Genomic DNA, 16407 nt, shown 5'->3' with positions numbered 1-16407 from the left:
ACCAACAGGCTTAACAAGTCACCCCCGAAAGCCCACCCAACAACAACGATGGCATACTCCAAATACTCCTCCGACCGCGCTCCCGGACGAGAGCACATCCCTCTCTACCCCAAAGGTTTCATCGCCATCCGCATCGTCCAACTGATCATCGCCATTCTCATCGCCGGTCTCTCTGCTTACGGTGTTCACATCTTCGCCTTTGATGGGGACGTCTTTATCCTCGCAGTTGTACGTCTTTCCTCCTCAACTTGTTCATCCATCCCCATACCCATACCCACGTCTAAACCATCCAAAAGTCCTCCCCCTTTCCACCCTTATCTCAACTCACCACTAACCCATCCATCCCCCTCCCTTTCGTGGAATAAAAACAGGCCATTATAACCCTCCTATCATCAACCTACCACCTCGTCTGCCGCTTCAGCACCCCCGGCCCAAAAGCCTACAATTACTGGGCCGTCCTCGCCCTCGACATTTTTGTTTTGGTGCTATGGCTCGCCTCCTTCGCGCTGCTGGCTTCGGAGATCATTTGGTTCTTCACGCTTTGGACGTCTAGTTCAGAATCGATTCCGACTGTTGATCCTTATTATGACGATTTCACCCCTGAAGACTCATATGACTCTTATGACTATGGGGTTTTGGCTGCTGCTTTTGCTGGAGGGAAGAAGGCACTGAATGGGAGGAGTGCGATCAGTGGTCGTGGATATGAGGACGAGGTTGTGGCGACGTTGGTGGCGCCTATTTGTGTTATTGCTGCTGCTGCTTTGGGGGGGGTTGAGTTGTGAGTTTTCTCGTTGTATCCGTTCTTCACCTCCGTTGTTCTTCCTTTCCCATTCCTGACAAATCACACCACCACCCCGTTCGTCACAAACTCTTCCCGCTAACAGATAAAACCAAACACAGCATCCTCCACCTCATCTCCCTCATCATCCACTCCGTCTTCCTCCACCGCCACCGCGCCGCCGGGTTACACAGCAAACCCGTCAAATCCTCGCCATCCAGTGGCAGCGGCAACAGTAACACTGTCCTCTTTTCTTCTCCCGTCCCCGCTGTCACTCCCGCCGCCGCCGCCGCCGCCATCCCCAACGTCAACGAGAAACTCCCCTACCACCACCACCAAGAAATCGACTCAACACCGATTCCCGTCCCTCATCACAGCCAGAACCAGCAGTCGCCAGTCCCAAGCCCAGCGCCGGCTTACACCCCGGTATCTAGCAGTCCGCAACAGCAACCGTACGTCCCGCAACAGCCGTACCCCCAGCAACAGCACCAACAGCACCAACAGCAACAGAGACAGTACCAAGCGTATCAGCCACCTCAAGGGCAGGGATCGGTTCTTCACTCACCGATATCACCGCAGACCACGGGAGGAACAAATTATACGCAGTTTCAACAGCCGCAGGCTGTGTCGCCTGTTGTTCCGACGCCGCCTGTGCCGACGTATCGGGGGCAGGTGCCGGCGGAGTTGCAGTGAATAGCTCGTAGACGAGGATAGGCGATGACGGCGGATGTGGCTTTTCGGGGAAGGGAAAGGAAGGAAATTCGGGGGGAACGCTGTGTTTGGATTGGAATAAAGCGTTGATAGGGTTTGATGGCGGGGGTTTTTTCTTCACTTCAGGGGAAGTTCTCTTGTCTTTTTTTGGGTTGTGGGTGGTCGGCAAGTTGGATATATAACGACAGCGATAATAACGGGGATAAACTCTCAGTGTGCTTGCTGAGTAACTCATAGTTGGCGAATATTTCCGATGTTTAGTTGAAGAAATCGCGGAACTCATGGGTTGGCCTCAGAGACCTGATATATTGTAAATGAGAGTAAAATTCTTTTAGAACGGGTGGCTCTCATTTCAATACCTAGATGTGTAAAAGTGAAGTGTTCGCTAAATGTTCAATGGACATGACGCTCACATGCATCAAGCCTGGAGCTATCCAACTTCCACTTACTTGCCTTCTTCTCTCCAACCACCATCTCACAACTTCCTCGCTGCGTTTCCAATGCAAGCCTCAATAATATCCACCCATCTCTCAGCATTAATCCAATCCCTCGCATCAATGCTTTCCACAAGACCAGGGAACACCGCTATACAATCAAATCAGTCAGCATCATCATCATCATCACATATCATCAACATCATCACCCAAAAGGGAGCAAAGAGAAACATACCTCCAGAATACCCAGTCCACAACCCCGGCGCAAACACCACATGCTTGAACCACGGCCTCCCATCCAAACCCTCGCTAAACAAAAAGTTCCTCTCCATGTACTTGTACTTGGTATTGACCTTGCGGATCTGATACCACAGCTTGACCTTCTGGTGCCAGTGATACCACGGGATGTGCTCGCGCGCCTGGCTCGTGAGGTCCTCTGCCTCGGCGTCTAGGCGGGCTGCCTTTTCCGTCAGCTTGCCGACTGCGTCGTGGAGACGTTTGAGAGAGTCGCGGAAGGCTAGGGCGGCTTTGGAGGTTGAAGATGTAACAGCATTGGTGGTGGTGGTGTTGTAGTGGTTACCGCGCATCTCGGAAATGTCTTGCTCGGTGAGGGTAGAGATGTCAATCTCCTTGTCCTTGGGATGGAGCGCAGCGTCGAGCTTGTCCTCTACCTGGGTGACGTAGTTGTCCAGCGCTGTGGCGTAGCTCTCGGCGCTGAAGGCGAGGACAGGGAGGTCGACGAGCTCGGCGATGAGGAGGCCGAAGATCTGGGCCATGGTCCTGTGGTAGACGAAGCCGGGGTCGCCGTACTTCTTCATCCAGTAGAAGCTGTCGTAGTTGCTGTGGTAGTGGTACACCGGGGCGTCTTTGGCGGCGTTGAAACCGACGTCCAGGGAGGGAATACCGGCGAAGTCCTGGAAGGCGGTGAAGTCGCTGCCGCTTCCCATGGTGCTGATCTTCTTGTCCCAGTTCTTCTCGAGGATGGAGTGGCCCGGGTGGTCGGGGGACTCGACGGCTCCGGTGGCGGCGTAGATGATGCTGTTGAGGAGAGGAGCGGCAGAGGCTGAGAAGACCTTGCCCCGGACGCCGACGTCGACGTTCAGGTAGGCAACGTTGGCTTGGCTCAACCAAGGGAGATACTCCTCGACCCATTCGGTTGATCCGACAAGACCGTATTCTTCACCATCCCAGCTGGCAAAGACGATGGTACGCAAGGGCTTCCAGCCAAGACGCAAAGCTTCTCCGAAGGAGCGGATGACCTCATTGAGAACAGCAGATCCGCTATTCGGATCACCAGCACCACCCGCAATCCAAGCATCGCGGTGGTTGCCGACAACTATGCTACAAATCAGTACCGGGCTTATCAAAGGTACATCTCCCACCAAGTCCAGGGGAATATTTACTCACCAATCACCTCATCCGGAATGGTACCGTTAATGATACCAATAACGTTCCACAGAGGAGTAGTAACGTATTCCTGCTCGTTGTAGAGGTTCACGACAACGTCGTCCGGCGTCGGTCCGATGTTGTAATCCACACCCTTGTAGCCCAGACCAGTCCGGTAAGTCCACCACTTGTTGAAATCCGTAGCCTTGGGACCATGGCCATTGAGGGCCTTGAGAATAGGAAGAGCTTCGGCGTAGGAGATGGGAATCGAGGGAATGCTGGGAATAGCTCCATCAACCGGCCCACGAGGCACACCAGGTTTGGAAGGATAGCCCGGAGTTGTCCTGTCATTCAAGTTAGCCTTCTTATATGCAACTGCTGAAAACACAATGACTTACGGGTCGCCTGGAGCAACACTGAGGAACTGTGTACTTCCACGCTGGACACTGCTAGGTTGGCGAGCTGGTCCTTCGGGGTAAGGAGCGTAGCCGTTCTCTTCAGTCATTTCACCATCTTCACCGGGATCACTGTAAAGAATAACGCCGATCATTCCCAACTCCTGCGCCTTCTTGACCTTGAGCCCACGGAAGATGAGGCCATAACGAGCAATGGCGATCTTCCCGGCAAGGCTGACGTTGGCCTTGAGCAGGTCGTCAAAATCCTGGTACGTGCCACAGTTGACATACACCACGGGCGCGGTGATGTTGCCAGAGGCAGAATAACCGTGGAAGACGGGGACTCTGTCGGGCAAGCTTGTGCTCGGATCCTCGTCGAGGATGTCCTCTTCAAGAGTGGCTTCAAATGATACCTTCCAGTTGTCCTTGTCCTCCTTCTTCAGGAGTGCCAGTCGATGGTCGACTGGGTAGTTGATATAAACCTCATAGTCGACAATGTGTGACTGAACACCGAATTCTTCCCACTTTTCCTTTGTCCAGAGTGCCTAAAAGGCGGGTTAGAATATGACCTGAGACTCTCGAGAGGAAGACCAAGGTACCTGAGAGTAGTTCTTGCCAGCAAGATGGGGCCCGGCAGTGTAGTATCTTTGCCACTCCTCGGCCTTTTCGCTACTGGGAGTGTCAAGAAGTAGCTGGCGCAACTGCTCGTAGTCTATTTTGCTTCGACCATGACCACAGCCGGGCCAAGACGAAGGGCGGGGAAGAAAAGTGAAGGAGGCGACGAAGAACAGGGAGAACCAAAAAAGGATGGATGAGAGAGAAATGGTGAAGAATCGGCGGGAGACATGGTGAGAATACCGACGCCGAGGAGCAGCCTCCACATCCACCGTGGTGATGAGGGGGGTATGCTCGAAGGCGGTACCCATGTTGAAGCTTATTTAATCTAGACTTATGCTTGGATAGTCTGTTGATACACTGCAGATTGAGAGTCAGTAGCTGAACGAAAGGGTGTTGTGAATAGCGGCAGAAGAGTCCTTGACATCCAATCGGAAGTAAACCATGGGTTTCACGGACCGAGGGCGAGAGGCTTGAAGCTCATGTAGAGAAATTGGTCTCGTGAGAGGGTGTGATGGGAAGTGGACGATGGAATGTTTGAGCGATAGATAGAAGTAGATACGTAGTCGGCGGCTGAGGGTGGGAGGGTGTGAGGTCTCACTTACAACCACTTTATCGGATGTCCTTGGAGTGGAGATGATGGGATTTGGCCATGCCACGATGAATATGGATGGAGTTTACGATGATGAGTTGAAAAGAATGAAGTTGGGCTGATCAACGTCGTCACCAAGTCCCCTCACCTAACGTAACCTCACGATCCACTAACTGCAGTGACAAGTGATTCTCCAGGACTCTCCACCAATTGGGAGGTCTCATAAGCTAACAAAGTCGCCTGCAGCCACGGGAGCTGCCGCACTATCCACTTGCGGTATTGGTGCACCTATCAATCACTGAAGAGTTGCCCGAGTCAAAAGTCTTTCCATTGATTATCGCCGGCAACAATTCCTCGGACTTTATCATTGCAGGGCTGACCGGCACAATCTTGGCCCGGAATTAATATCGTAGCAGTGACCCCTCACGGTCTGGAGGTTCCCCGCACGATGTAAATACAGTACGAAATCATAGTGGCCGTTACACTGTAGCACAGTGACCGTTGAGCTTGCTGCTGACGGGGCAGTGGGGATTCCGCTTTGGATTTCAGTTCGTTTTGGCTGACGCCGATCCGCAACCGAAAAAAATTCACGATCCGAAAATTTGATATTTCCGCCGACCGAAGTTGAACTGTCCGTCTACCATCAGATCACTTTAAAGCCATCGAACTGTAAGATCCGAGGTCTGGTGGCCATGTTGACTTTGGCGCCCTTGTTGAAGGGCGGGAAAGGGTTCCGTAACCGCCTGCAGATTTGGGGATAACGTTGACTCATCTGCTAGATCCAAGTCACGATGCTGTACTGATAGAAGGGTGAAGGTTGTACTGCGTATAGGTAGGATGTAAGTAAGCCAGCGTTCCAGTGGCAGCCAATGACCGATGAGGGTGAACGTCGACCCTGTGATCCTCCTCGAGGGCCGATCACGGCATCGGACACACTAACACAGCAGACGTCGACCGGGCGCAGTCGGGGAACGGAAATGGGACGGGTTCCCCGAGGATTATGTGCGTGTGACTGCTGAGACAGAGAAAGGTGCGAGGAATATGCATGCACTACTTCACAACTTCAACCGAGTTTTGTGAGTTCTGACACATATTGACATGCTCAGTCCAGATTCCTCACCGGTCGACAGCCACAGTCACCACACCTCACCGTCGTGGTCGATATTCAACTCTCGACAGAAGCACGAGACCGGCTTGAACATGTTGATAAGACTGGAAGGAGGTTCAAACAATCCTTGCCCATTGTGTTCCATGGCCCGGAAGGAAGGGAAGGACAGTCACACATGAGTGGAATTCTCCAGCCAAAGATTCTTTGTACCTTGCAGTGAACGAACTCCAACAGGGACGAATTGGTGGGCACAATGGGATACGGTGAACTCCAGGCAGCTTTCTCAGTGGTTCGGCAAGGGTCCTTTAGCGGGTAATGGAACCTAGGAACCCCGTCCGTCCGTACCTCCCATTATTAGTCCCGCATAAAGCCGCATGTGAACAGCGATCCTCTTTTGACTAATACCGTACGTTTTTTCTTCTTCGGAGTCAAGGGTTCATGTTTCTGGTCTTTTATTTTATTTTCACTCTTCCTCGGCCGCTTTCCGCCCCTCCTTCGTCAGTCATCTCAAGGGCGTCAAGATCTGACAAGCCTTCAACCCATCCTGCCGACCTAGTCCAGTCATAGTCGCCACCTCGTATAAGATAGTAGACTCGGGCGCTTCTTCTTTGCTTGTGTTCTTTGCTTGAACGTTGCGTTTGTTTCCACTTCAAAATATAAGTTACGAGATATACAGAGTAGGCCATTGCCATCATGGTCACCAAAACCAAAGATGGCCCCAAACTGCCCAAGCAACAACTGGCAATTCTGGGTGAGTAATATCCTACTTATAGAAAATCCCGTTACAAACAGTCATATCTCACTTGAGTGAACGTTATGCTAACATAACATCAACCCACAGCCGTCGCCAGATTCGCCGAGCCACTGGCCGCAACATCCATCTACCCTTACCTCCCCGAGATGATCAAGAGTTTCGGGGTTCCGAAGAACGAGGTGGCGAAATGGGCCGGCTTCACAGGGTCCATCTTCTCAGTTGCTCAGAGCATGGCCGCCGTGCCTTGGGGGAGAGCGTCTGACCGGTTTGGCCGCAAGCCCATCATCCTCATCGGTCTCACGAGCACCATGATCTGCTTCATCGTATGGGGCTTGTCGACGAGTCTCACCATGGCTATTACCGTTCGGTTTATCATGGGAGCGGGTAACGGAAATGGTAAGAAAAAACCCGGGCATCCTCAAAAAAAAAAAAAAAAGCTAACATGAGGTGTGTACAGTCGGCATCCTCCGAACAATGGTAGCAGAAATGGTTCCCGAGAAAGAACTCCAGCCCAAAGCCTTCTCCCTCATGCCCCTCGTCTGGTCCATCGGCAGCGTCTTCGGCCCCGCCTTTGGCGGTTTCTTCGCCCAGCCCGCCGAGCAATACCCTTCCCTCTTCGGCAACATGGACTTCTTCAAGAAATACCCATTCGCGCTCCCCAACATCGTCGCCTGCGTCATCTTCTTCATGTCCCTCATGACCGGCCTCCTCTTCCTGCGCGAAACGCTCGAAAGTCGGCGCGGCCATCGAGACTGGGGTTTGGTGCTCGGCGAGAAACTCACTCGCCCCTTTAAACGCCGCTCCGGTCATCACCACCACCACCACCACCGAAACAACAACAGACGACACTCCTTCGTCGACGACGGCGCCTCCGCCCCCCTCCTCGCTCAATCCTCTCTCTCTCCCACCTCCATAATATCCTCAGTGGAAACCGACCCCCCCACCCTCCGCGAGATCTTCACCCCGCAAACCATAATCAACCTAACCTCCTACACCTTTTTGGCCTTACACTCGGTGGCCTTCGACCAAGTCCTCCCCGTCTTCCTCAACTACCCGCTCGTCTCCCCGCACGACCGCAACCCCTCCAACACCCACCTCCCCTTCAAATTCACCGGCGGCTTCGGTCTCAGCACCTCCAAAATCGGCACCATTTACACCGTGTACGGCATCGCGTGCGGCGTCGTCCAGTTCTTCCTGTTTCCCTGGTTCTGCGCCCGCTTCGGCGTTTTGCGCTGTTACCGCGCCGCCACCCTCCTTTTCCCCCTCGTTTATTTACTCACCCCCTACACAGCCTTGATCGAAGACACGCACACGCGCTACGCCGTCTTCCTCACTCTCATCTTGATAAAGGGAGTCGCAGTCATCATCGGTTTCCCTTGCACGACGATTTTGTTAACCAACTCGGCCTCATCGCTAAGAATCCTAGGAACGTTAAACGGGTTCGCGACGACTTTCTCGGGTTTGGGAAGGGCGATTGGTCCCGCGGTGGCGGGAGCGATATTTACTTGGGGAGTGACGGGAAGGGATTATATCGTTGCGCCTTGGTGGTTTTTGAGTCTGGTGGCGGCGGTCGGGGCAGTGCCGAGTTGGTGGATTGTGGAGGGGGAGGGGCCGACGAGGAGTTTGGAGACGGATTCTGAGGGGGAGGAGGAGGGTGAGGGGGAAGAAGAGGTGGATGAGGAGAGTACGTTGATATTGGACTCCCAGGGGTCGAGGGCCGGTTCGGCTATGGATAGGGGGTATGGGACGGTGAAGAGGGATGCGCAGGAGACGAGATGAGTGGTGATGCCTTGGATGTTCATGAGGAGTTGGATATCATGATTGGTGCGCAGAGGGACACGAGCCTGAAAAGTTTCTTGGTTATTGAGCATGGCATGGAAGAGGCGTTGCTTCTCATGATACCCGTGTGCTGTGGATGTTATTGGTCTTTTTCGTCATGTCAAATCACCTTGTGGCCTATGCAGGGGCAGGACGTGACATCTGTTGATCGAAAATGCCAGATACTCGTCGGCATGGAACACATGGTCACGGTCAATCGTAAGAACAGATGCGTCATTTGGGAAGTCACATCACTGGTGGGTGAAAATGTCACAAGTCACTTGGAACAGTTGTGAGAAACAAAAGAAATGTGTTAACGTTTTGGACCCTCATCCACCACCCCGAATACCTGATTGTATCGTGACTTCCAAGGCCTGCCCATAGCTGTTAAAGCACTCGGTTTAACAACCGCTACCAACACCACCACCACCATCATCATCGTCATCCATCTACCATCATTATCACCCAGCAGTGAAGACCTTGCTTCTCCCCAGTATCCTCTCCCGCAGCAACTCTGCTTGTATGATCCACACAGACTTCTGTCTGGTATAACAAAGATTCTCAACACAAAAAAAATACATCTTTCCGCCTTCACTATCATCAGCTCACTGACTTTGTCAAGTGACTGTCTCAGTCCTTCTCAACAGACTTCTGTCCTGGTATACAAAGACTCGCCACACATGAAATTCCTCCTCCACCCTGATGCTCATCAGTTCACTGACTTTGTCTAGTAACTGTGTCAATCCTTGTCAAGCTCCTCCTGAGCAATTTATGCTCGCTTGTCTGCCTTCTGAGCAATTTATGCTCCTGAGCGCTTTAGCGCTTTAGGCTCTTTTGTACATGAATCGAGTCCGAGCAGTTTATGCTCTTCTTTACATGAATCATCTTTACGCTCCTGAATACCTCATCCTCTCGAGCACTTTATGCTCCAAAGCAATTTATGCTCGTTCTTCTCCTGTCTTTCTTCTTCTCATCACCAACATACAAAAACCATGTAACATGATGCGCACACTATCTACTCCTCCACCCCCTCCCCCTGCCCCGATCCCCATTCCTGTGTGTAGAACAGTTAGTCCCTGCATGATCAAAAAAAGAAAAGGGAAAGTAAGATACGTACCTGGGCCCCAAGTTCCCCTTGGCCCCGTCCCTGACATGTAGAAGAGTTAGCAAGCTGCGGTAGACAAAAAGGGGAAAGTGAAGAAGAGAACGTACCTGTCGGGCCCTTGGCCCTCCACCTGCCCGGAGGCCAGGCTATCTACAACTACTCTAGACACAACCAAAAAAACACGCAAACAAAAACACAACCCACTTCACACTCCTCCTCCCACGGCGTGCATCCGGCCCACGGTCTTTGCCGCCTTTGGGACCACGCCTTCCCCTCTTCCAAACTACCCTCCACCACGGCATGAGTCCGGCCCACGGTCAAAGCCGCCACGGGGACCACGCCTTTAGTTTTTCTTTTTTTTCTTTTTTTGTTTTAGTTTTCTGTTGAAGCAGTCATGTGCTAATACTGCTCCGCTCCTCCTCCCTCACCACCATAAATAAGATCAACCACTACTTTTTGTCTCAACCATGAAATCCATCAAGAAGACTGACTCAACAGCGCCAGCGCGCTCTGAAAAGCCCTCACCACCTCCGTCAAATGCTTTCTCCTCTGCGCCAGATTCTGTTCAGAGAGGCGCACGTACCGCTCGCGCGTCTGCAGGCGCTTGACGGCGCGGTCCGTGTCGTGAGCCGATGAGGATGAGGCCCACACGTTGAAGTACTGGACCAGCTCCTGGAACTCTTCGAGGAGTTCTTGCTCTTGGGCGTCGGCGGCTGAGAGAGACTCGGTGTAGCGCGTGACGAAGTCGTCCCAGTCGAAGTTTGGTAGGGTTCCTGGGGTGCTGGGCGACGAGAGGGTGTGCGCGGCGAGGATGTTTCGAGGGGTTGGGTTGATGGAGGTTTTGATTGGGTTGAGGGTCTGATGGAGGCTGTTGTTATTGTTGCCTTGGTTGTTACTGTTTTGGTTGGTGATGGTAATCGGTTCGTTGGTGGGAGTGGTGGTGTTGTTGCGCGGCTCAGGAGTCTTGACCTGGGGGCGCTGTGAGTTGTTGTTATGGTTGTTGTTACTGCCTTGGAAAACTGTGGCAGGGAGGAAGGAGGAGGAGCGGTTTGCTTGATCCTGTTGGAATTGGGTGACTGTCGGCTCTGCGTTATTGCCGTGGTCACTGGGGCTGTTGGCCATGTCGTCGTCGCTGTCTGGGCCGCTTGAGTTGCCGCTGTTGCTGTCCATGATGGGGACGATGGGCATTGAGCGCACTGGCTGGAGAGGCGAGAGGAGCTGAGGCGACTGAGGCGACTGAGGTGACTGAGGCGACTGAGGTGACTGAGGCGACTGAGGTGACTGGATGTTTTGGTCAAAGGAGTCGTCCTCGCCAAAGTGAGAGCTCCGGTTGTGCTCGCTGCCGGCTGGAGAAGCGGTGCTTAGATCGGAATCAGGCGACTCTGGCCGTCCTTGCCGTATTTGAGGCGGGGTAGATGCCATGTTATTGGTTTGTGTTTTGTTTTCTGGACAAGGACGGAAGGCGCAGGTAAGCGTGTAGTGGAAGGCAGTTTATGCTCTTTCTTTTTGTTGTTTATGAGTTGTCGCAAGTGATGCCGCTTTCACTTTGCTGTTGATGTTTTTTTGTGTCTCTTTCTTCTTAGAGATCTGTTTGGTAGTTGTATGTTGACTAGGCCGATATCATGTATTTGCTGCCCGTTGAGTTGCCGATTGGATTGTGCTACACTGCGAATTTTGTGCAAGTGTGACGGATGCCGAAGATGTCGAGGTCTCGTCTCGTCGCTTCCTTGTGACCTTCCTGTGATCGCTTTGATGAGAGGACGTTACCTATGGTGAGACCGAGAGCCGCCGAATGGAGTCGCTATCACAGCGAGTGGAGGGCGCTGGAGGCTCTGAAAGAGGGGCCGTGGGCGATGGGCGGCAGTCGAGCTAGGCAGGAGCGGGAAGTGGGTCCTGTGCTGCGCGCCAATCCGGGGCAGGGCCAGGCCAGGGCGTGACACTAGACCAGATTCGGCGAGGACTGTGACTACCTGCGAAACATGATCCCGGTGACCGGTCCTCGGATGACGCCCAGGGGCGTGTGTGACTGTGTGTGCTGGAGACTTTGGTTTTGATCTTGTTCATCTCCTCTTGGACACCAACACCCCTTCTCTTTCTTTGGATGATTGATTGATCCATTATTCGTCTCGGCGTTCGTCTTGTTTCATCGCCGTTCGTCGGTATCGGTATCGGGCAGCAAACATCGGCCGTTTCGTCATGCCATCGTCGAGTCTGGATGAAGATCTGTTCCATCGATAACCACCAGCACAAGTTAGCCTCTCTGTTGGAACCTCTTCCTCTTCGCAATCAAACTCACCACTTTGGATCCCTCGACGAAGCCACCTTTCTTGTTCTTGTTCAAAATGATTTGTTGCAGTCTTTGCGACCGCTCCCATCACGGAAGGGTGCCTTTTCTCTGCGCTGTTGATGCGCGCAATCGGCTTTACCCACTCCGAGTGCAGAACGCACGAGCCCTGATCGAGAACGAAGAGTTAGAGCGCACCGTCGGAGAGGAGGAAGCATCCAAGAAGCCTTACCTGGACCGACTCAAGTCGGAAATGGCTGCCGCTAATGCTCGAACCGCCGAGATTATGGCGCAGTGTGAGCGCTTGAAGAGACAGACCGAGCAGACCAGGAAGGAGGTCGAGAAGAAGAAGGATGTTCTCGCCCGGAAGGAGTCTGATTTATCGGCCATGTCGACTGGTGTTGCAGCGAGACGGAACCGCCAGCTGGAGGAGACCCAGGAGTCGATCCGTCGTATTAGATTCAAATGGGCTGCTTGTGCTGACACCATGGTGTCGACGAGATCGTTTCTGTGCGAGGAGGCTGCCAGATTGTTTGGTCTTCGGCAGATTCGCAAGGGTTCTTCGAAACGGTATGAGCTCGGCGGTGTCGAGATTATCGACTTGCATGCTCTAAACAGTGAGTTAGCTCATTTTCTCCCAATATCCCCAAGTGTCAGCTTGACTTACTTTTTTTGGTTTTTCTGTAGGCCTCTCACCCGAGGTTATCAACACTTCCCTGGCCAACATCACTCATTTGGTGATGCTGACCTCCCATTATCTCGCCATTCGGCTTCCTTCACAAATCACACTTCCACACCAAGACTACCCACGACCGACAATTTTATGGCCGCAGGCGTCTTATCAATTAGAGGAGCCGCCGTTTCCGGCAGCCATGTTATCTGGTCATCACCAGCAGCCCGGGTTGGATGGACCGCCGATCGATGTTGAGAAAACCAGATCTTTCCCCCACCGTCCCCGTCCGCTCTGGATCGAAAAGCCGTTGCCCGCTCTAGTCAAGGAAGACCCTCAGACAGCCGGAATGTTTATTGAAGCCGTCTGTTTGCTGGCCCACAATATCGCCTGGGCCTGTTGCACGCAAGGGCTCCCATTTGGTTTAAATGATTCGCGGGATACCTACGATGAGCTGTGCAACATGGGCCACAATATGTATCGGTTGTTGATTGGCGATAATCTCCATCGGCGCTCGGTCGATCCGAACATGTTTCCAAGTCCAAGTCCCAGTGGTCAAGGTGGTAATGAGACAACACCGTCAGAAGAGAGTGCGACGGCGAACAACAACCCGAGATTGGTTATAGGTCGCTGGTCTCATGGGACTATCCACAACTTCCTCGAGAGTTTGGAGGGGAAGGAGTGGCTGGACAGGTGCAGACTCCCCAGTCCGCACCGGATGTCGGATCGGTTGAAGAAGAGGTTGATTAACGAGGCGCCGATGTTGGAGTGGGAGAAGATCGAGGGTGACGAGCTGGACGATGCTTTCGAACACGACGACGGTCGGCTTGGAATTTTGGTTAAGCGACGTCGTCGGAGAGAAGAGATTGGTGGTAGAGACGGACGGGTGAACGATGATTTCGGGGTTGAATCTGTTTCGACTGTTGTTGGTGCCGGTGGTTTGTCGGGAGCCATTGCCAGAGAAAGAAGTATTGGTTTGAGTGGTAATGCGGCTGGCTCAACCGACGCTGCTGCTGCTGCTGGAACGAGTACTGGTAGTGCCGGTACTAGAGGGACGAGTGGCTGGACGAAGCTCAAGAGTAGATAGATAGAGTTGTTTAGAGCTCTGTCGCAATGCCGGCATGGATGATTGAGAGTGGCCATGGATGAATAAGAGTGATTGTCCGTTACTCGTTCTGGTTCCTTTTAGGTTTGGTTTGGTTTGGTTGGTTTGTTTCAATGTTCTTTGCAGCAGCAAATTTTCGGCTTTCTGTCACAGACAACCAAGTCAGTACATAATCACAATAGACAATACATAGACAAGCAGAGCAGCACATACATTAACAGTCTGTTGAGTGTTGCTGATTTTACAATCTGGACAGGCCAACTCAACATAAAACAACACGAATCTGTAATGATCGAAGCCGTTAGCCATCTGCCCCGTGTATCAATGAGTTGATGCCATGAACTTAACTTTTTTCTTCGGTGTTTCGTCAAGCTTTGCTCTCGAATGCAATTTATGCATTCATCTTGATGGTCCAAGTTATCGTTGAGTTCGCTTATTGGACCATCTTTTCCCTGCTTTGGGGAGCCCCTTTTGGGGTATCGATCTCGACAGCTGGGTATTGCTCGATGTGAATGAGTGATTTGAGTGATTTGAGTGATTTGAGTAAGTGGTTTGGTTCAATCTGGTTTGGTTTTGTTTCATCGAGTCCTGTTATCATGGATGGTTAGCTTGTCTGATCTTTGAGTTGCACGAGAGGAAGATGGGAGAGAGAGAGAGAGAGAGAGAGAAAGCTTACCCGGTGCTATCGAATCGCAGGTGTTGATGGTCCAACTCAACATGTATGTTTTGGTTTTTGGTTTCTGGTTCTGCAAACACGAATGTCAGTCACTGTCATTGCCATATCGAAGATGCAGAGAGGAGGAAGGACTTACTGCAATCTATCGTTGAGTTCGCTTTGGACCATCTGGTATTTTTTTCCCTTTCTTTGGGGAGCCCCTTTTCGGGGTACCGATCTCAACTGCAGGTGCTTGGGGATTGCTCGACGTGAATGAGTGATATGAGTGATTTGAATTTGAGTAAGTGGTTCAATTTGGTTGTTTCATCGAGTCCTGTTATCACCGTTAGCATGTCTGATCATTGAGTCCAGGAAAAGATAATGAAACTTACCCGTAGCTGTCGAATCGCAGGCATTAATCCATGCCACAAAATTTGCTTTGCTTGCTGCTGGTCCGACATTGTGTGTTTTGGTTTTTTGACCAGGCATGCAAAGAGGTGAATCGTCATGTCTCGACATTGTGAATTGAGTTTGAAGATTGTTCACGGTTTTTCAAGTTGCGAGTCGAGACATGGTTGATTCGGGGGTTTTTGTTCTGACTGCTTGCTCCTTTGGTTTGAATGGAACTTTGAAAGTTGGTTTGGTTGTCTGCAGTCCTGAACATGTCACAAGTTGCTGATATCCCGAGTCTGAAGTTTGAGGACGTCGTTGTTGATGTCTCGACAAGCTGATGATTTTTGATGCGAGTCTCGACATGTTGTTTTGGTTTTTCGTTCGGTTCTGCTGTCACTGCTTTTTTTTTTTTTTTTTTTGAAGATTTGAAGTTTGAAGTTTGAAGATTTGGTTGTTGCAGAGCCGAACGGTGTCACAAGTTGCTGAACATCCATGATTTGATTGAGGACGTTCTTGTTGATGTCTCGACAAGGTGATGATTGTTCCGAGTCTTGACATGATGTTGGTTGTCAGCTGCTTCCTTTTTGAGTGAAGAAAATGAAGAAGCGGTGCTGAACTGGTCACAAGTTGTTTTTTGAGTTCGTCAGCTGCTGTGAGAGAGAGATGTAGCGCTGCTGAACTGGTCACAATGGTTGAACATCCGAGTGAGAGAGAAGATGCTCGAATGAAATGCTGTTTTTTTGTGTCGTGCCTGTGTGAAGAAGAAGATTGGCGGCACTGGTCATATGTTGTTAACGTGCTTGAGTGATTGCACATTGATGGTCGCTGTGATCTAGTCGAGACCGAAATGAGTGATAAGATGCTGGTCTTCGACAGGATCGCTCGTCGGTATGCCTTGGTGAGAAAGAAAGAAGTCAGCAAACTGACGTGGTCATAAGTGGACGATATCCGAAAGATGTACTTGTACAGTTGTAGTCAGGTGATGGTCGTACTCGTACTCGTACATTTTTTGGTGATTGTTTTCCCTTTTCAAGTTTTTTTGTGAAGTCTGGTGTTTTTCTGGTTGAATGAAGCCAAGAAAGAAGTTGGTTTGTTGTCATGTAAGAATGCTGTCAGTCTCATATCATTGCTGCTGTTTCGCCTTTCGAAAAGTAAGATAATGCTGCAATGAATCCGGAAGATGTGGATAAGTCTGGTAAGAAGATGATGCTGACAGTAATCGTGACAATGAATCGCAAGCAGACGTGCCTAGGTCTGATGCTGATAAAGAATGATCTGAAAACGTCGAGAGAATGACTCGTACAGTAAAAGAACAGATAATCTGACAGAACGTTGTCGTTTCGCCTTGCGAATGTGAGCGTGACTGACTCGGTAGCGACAATGTTGAGGGTCGTGTTGCTGGTAGGACAGAAGGCAAGTGTGACTAGCTTGCCAACATGTTGTCGATCCGCAAACACGTAATGTCTCCGACTATAGGCGCCGGGAGATCGATGAGAGAATGCTTCCGATTATAGGCACCGGAGCTGATATCAGGTCGTCTTATTTCCAAGTGTAACTCCTTGGTTGCAACATATCGAGAGACAGCAAAACTGACTCCCTGTTTC

At 51.4% G+C, this 16407-nt stretch overlaps 5 protein-coding genes across 5 annotated transcripts; 3 read left to right on the top strand and 2 right to left on the bottom strand.

Moving 5' to 3' along the window:
- Positions 1-48: 48 nt before the first annotated feature.
- B0H65DRAFT_563124 (uncharacterized protein) lies at positions 49-1943 on the top strand (the record flags this gene model as incomplete). The annotated part of the gene is made up of 3 exons (XM_062830224.1): positions 49-228; positions 372-778; positions 901-1943. 3 exons carry the CDS (start codon positions 49-51, stop codon positions 1469-1471), a joined length of 1158 nt encoding a protein of 385 aa, XP_062686218.1. The 3' UTR covers positions 1472-1943.
- A 21-nt stretch (positions 1944-1964) lies between these two features.
- On the bottom strand, positions 1965-4630 carry B0H65DRAFT_504839 (uncharacterized protein; the record flags this gene model as incomplete). Its single annotated transcript, XM_062827948.1, has 5 exons — positions 1965-2074; positions 2159-3259; positions 3331-3653; positions 3708-4249; positions 4304-4630. 5 exons carry the CDS (start codon positions 4628-4630, stop codon positions 1965-1967), a joined length of 2403 nt encoding a protein of 800 aa, XP_062686217.1.
- A 2082-nt stretch (positions 4631-6712) lies between these two features.
- Positions 6713-8552, top strand: B0H65DRAFT_416788 (major facilitator superfamily domain-containing protein; the record flags this gene model as incomplete). Its single annotated transcript, XM_062824055.1, has 3 exons — positions 6713-6770; positions 6861-7169; positions 7231-8552. The coding sequence occupies 3 exons, from the start codon at positions 6713-6715 to the stop codon at positions 8550-8552; spliced, it is 1689 nt and encodes a 562-aa protein (XP_062686216.1).
- A 1407-nt stretch (positions 8553-9959) lies between these two features.
- On the bottom strand, positions 9960-11208 carry B0H65DRAFT_26340 (uncharacterized protein). Its single transcript, XM_062822650.1, has one exon. It carries the CDS (start codon positions 11116-11118, stop codon positions 10174-10176), a length of 945 nt encoding a protein of 314 aa, XP_062686215.1. The 5' UTR covers positions 11119-11208; the 3' UTR covers positions 9960-10173.
- Positions 11209-11671: 463 nt separating this feature from the next.
- Positions 11672-13987, top strand: B0H65DRAFT_26329 (UV radiation resistance protein and autophagy-related subunit 14-domain-containing protein). Its single transcript, XM_062822646.1, has 2 exons — positions 11672-12597; positions 12668-13987. The coding sequence occupies exons 1-2, from the start codon at positions 12039-12041 to the stop codon at positions 13735-13737; spliced, it is 1629 nt and encodes a 542-aa protein (XP_062686214.1). The 5' UTR covers positions 11672-12038; the 3' UTR covers positions 13738-13987.
- The last annotated feature ends 2420 nt before the right edge of the window (positions 13988-16407 follow it).

This window comes from Neurospora tetraspora (genome assembly GCF_033439725.1).
Source record: "Neurospora tetraspora strain CBS 560.94 chromosome Unknown B0H65scaffold_1, whole genome shotgun sequence".
Lineage (NCBI taxonomy): Eukaryota > Fungi > Ascomycota > Sordariomycetes > Sordariales > Sordariaceae > Neurospora > Neurospora tetraspora.
Note: the sequence above shows the minus strand (reverse complement) of the source record. Positions and strands in the feature narration are given on the sequence as shown.

What these genes read in the sequence shown, in the direction of transcription:
- B0H65DRAFT_26329 (XM_062822646.1), top strand. Translation starts at nt 12,039, where the DNA reads ATGATTTGTTGCAGTCTTTGCGACCGCTCCCATCACGGAAGGGTGCCT. An exon ending in CGACTTGCATGCTCTAAACA is followed by an intron (nt 12,598 to 12,667) that starts GTGAGTTAGCTC and finishes GTTTTTCTGTAG; the next exon opens with GCCTCTCACCCGAGGTTATC.
- B0H65DRAFT_26340 (XM_062822650.1), bottom strand. Translation starts at nt 11,118, where the DNA reads ATGGCATCTACCCCGCCTCAAATACGGCAAGGACGGCCAGAGTCGCCT.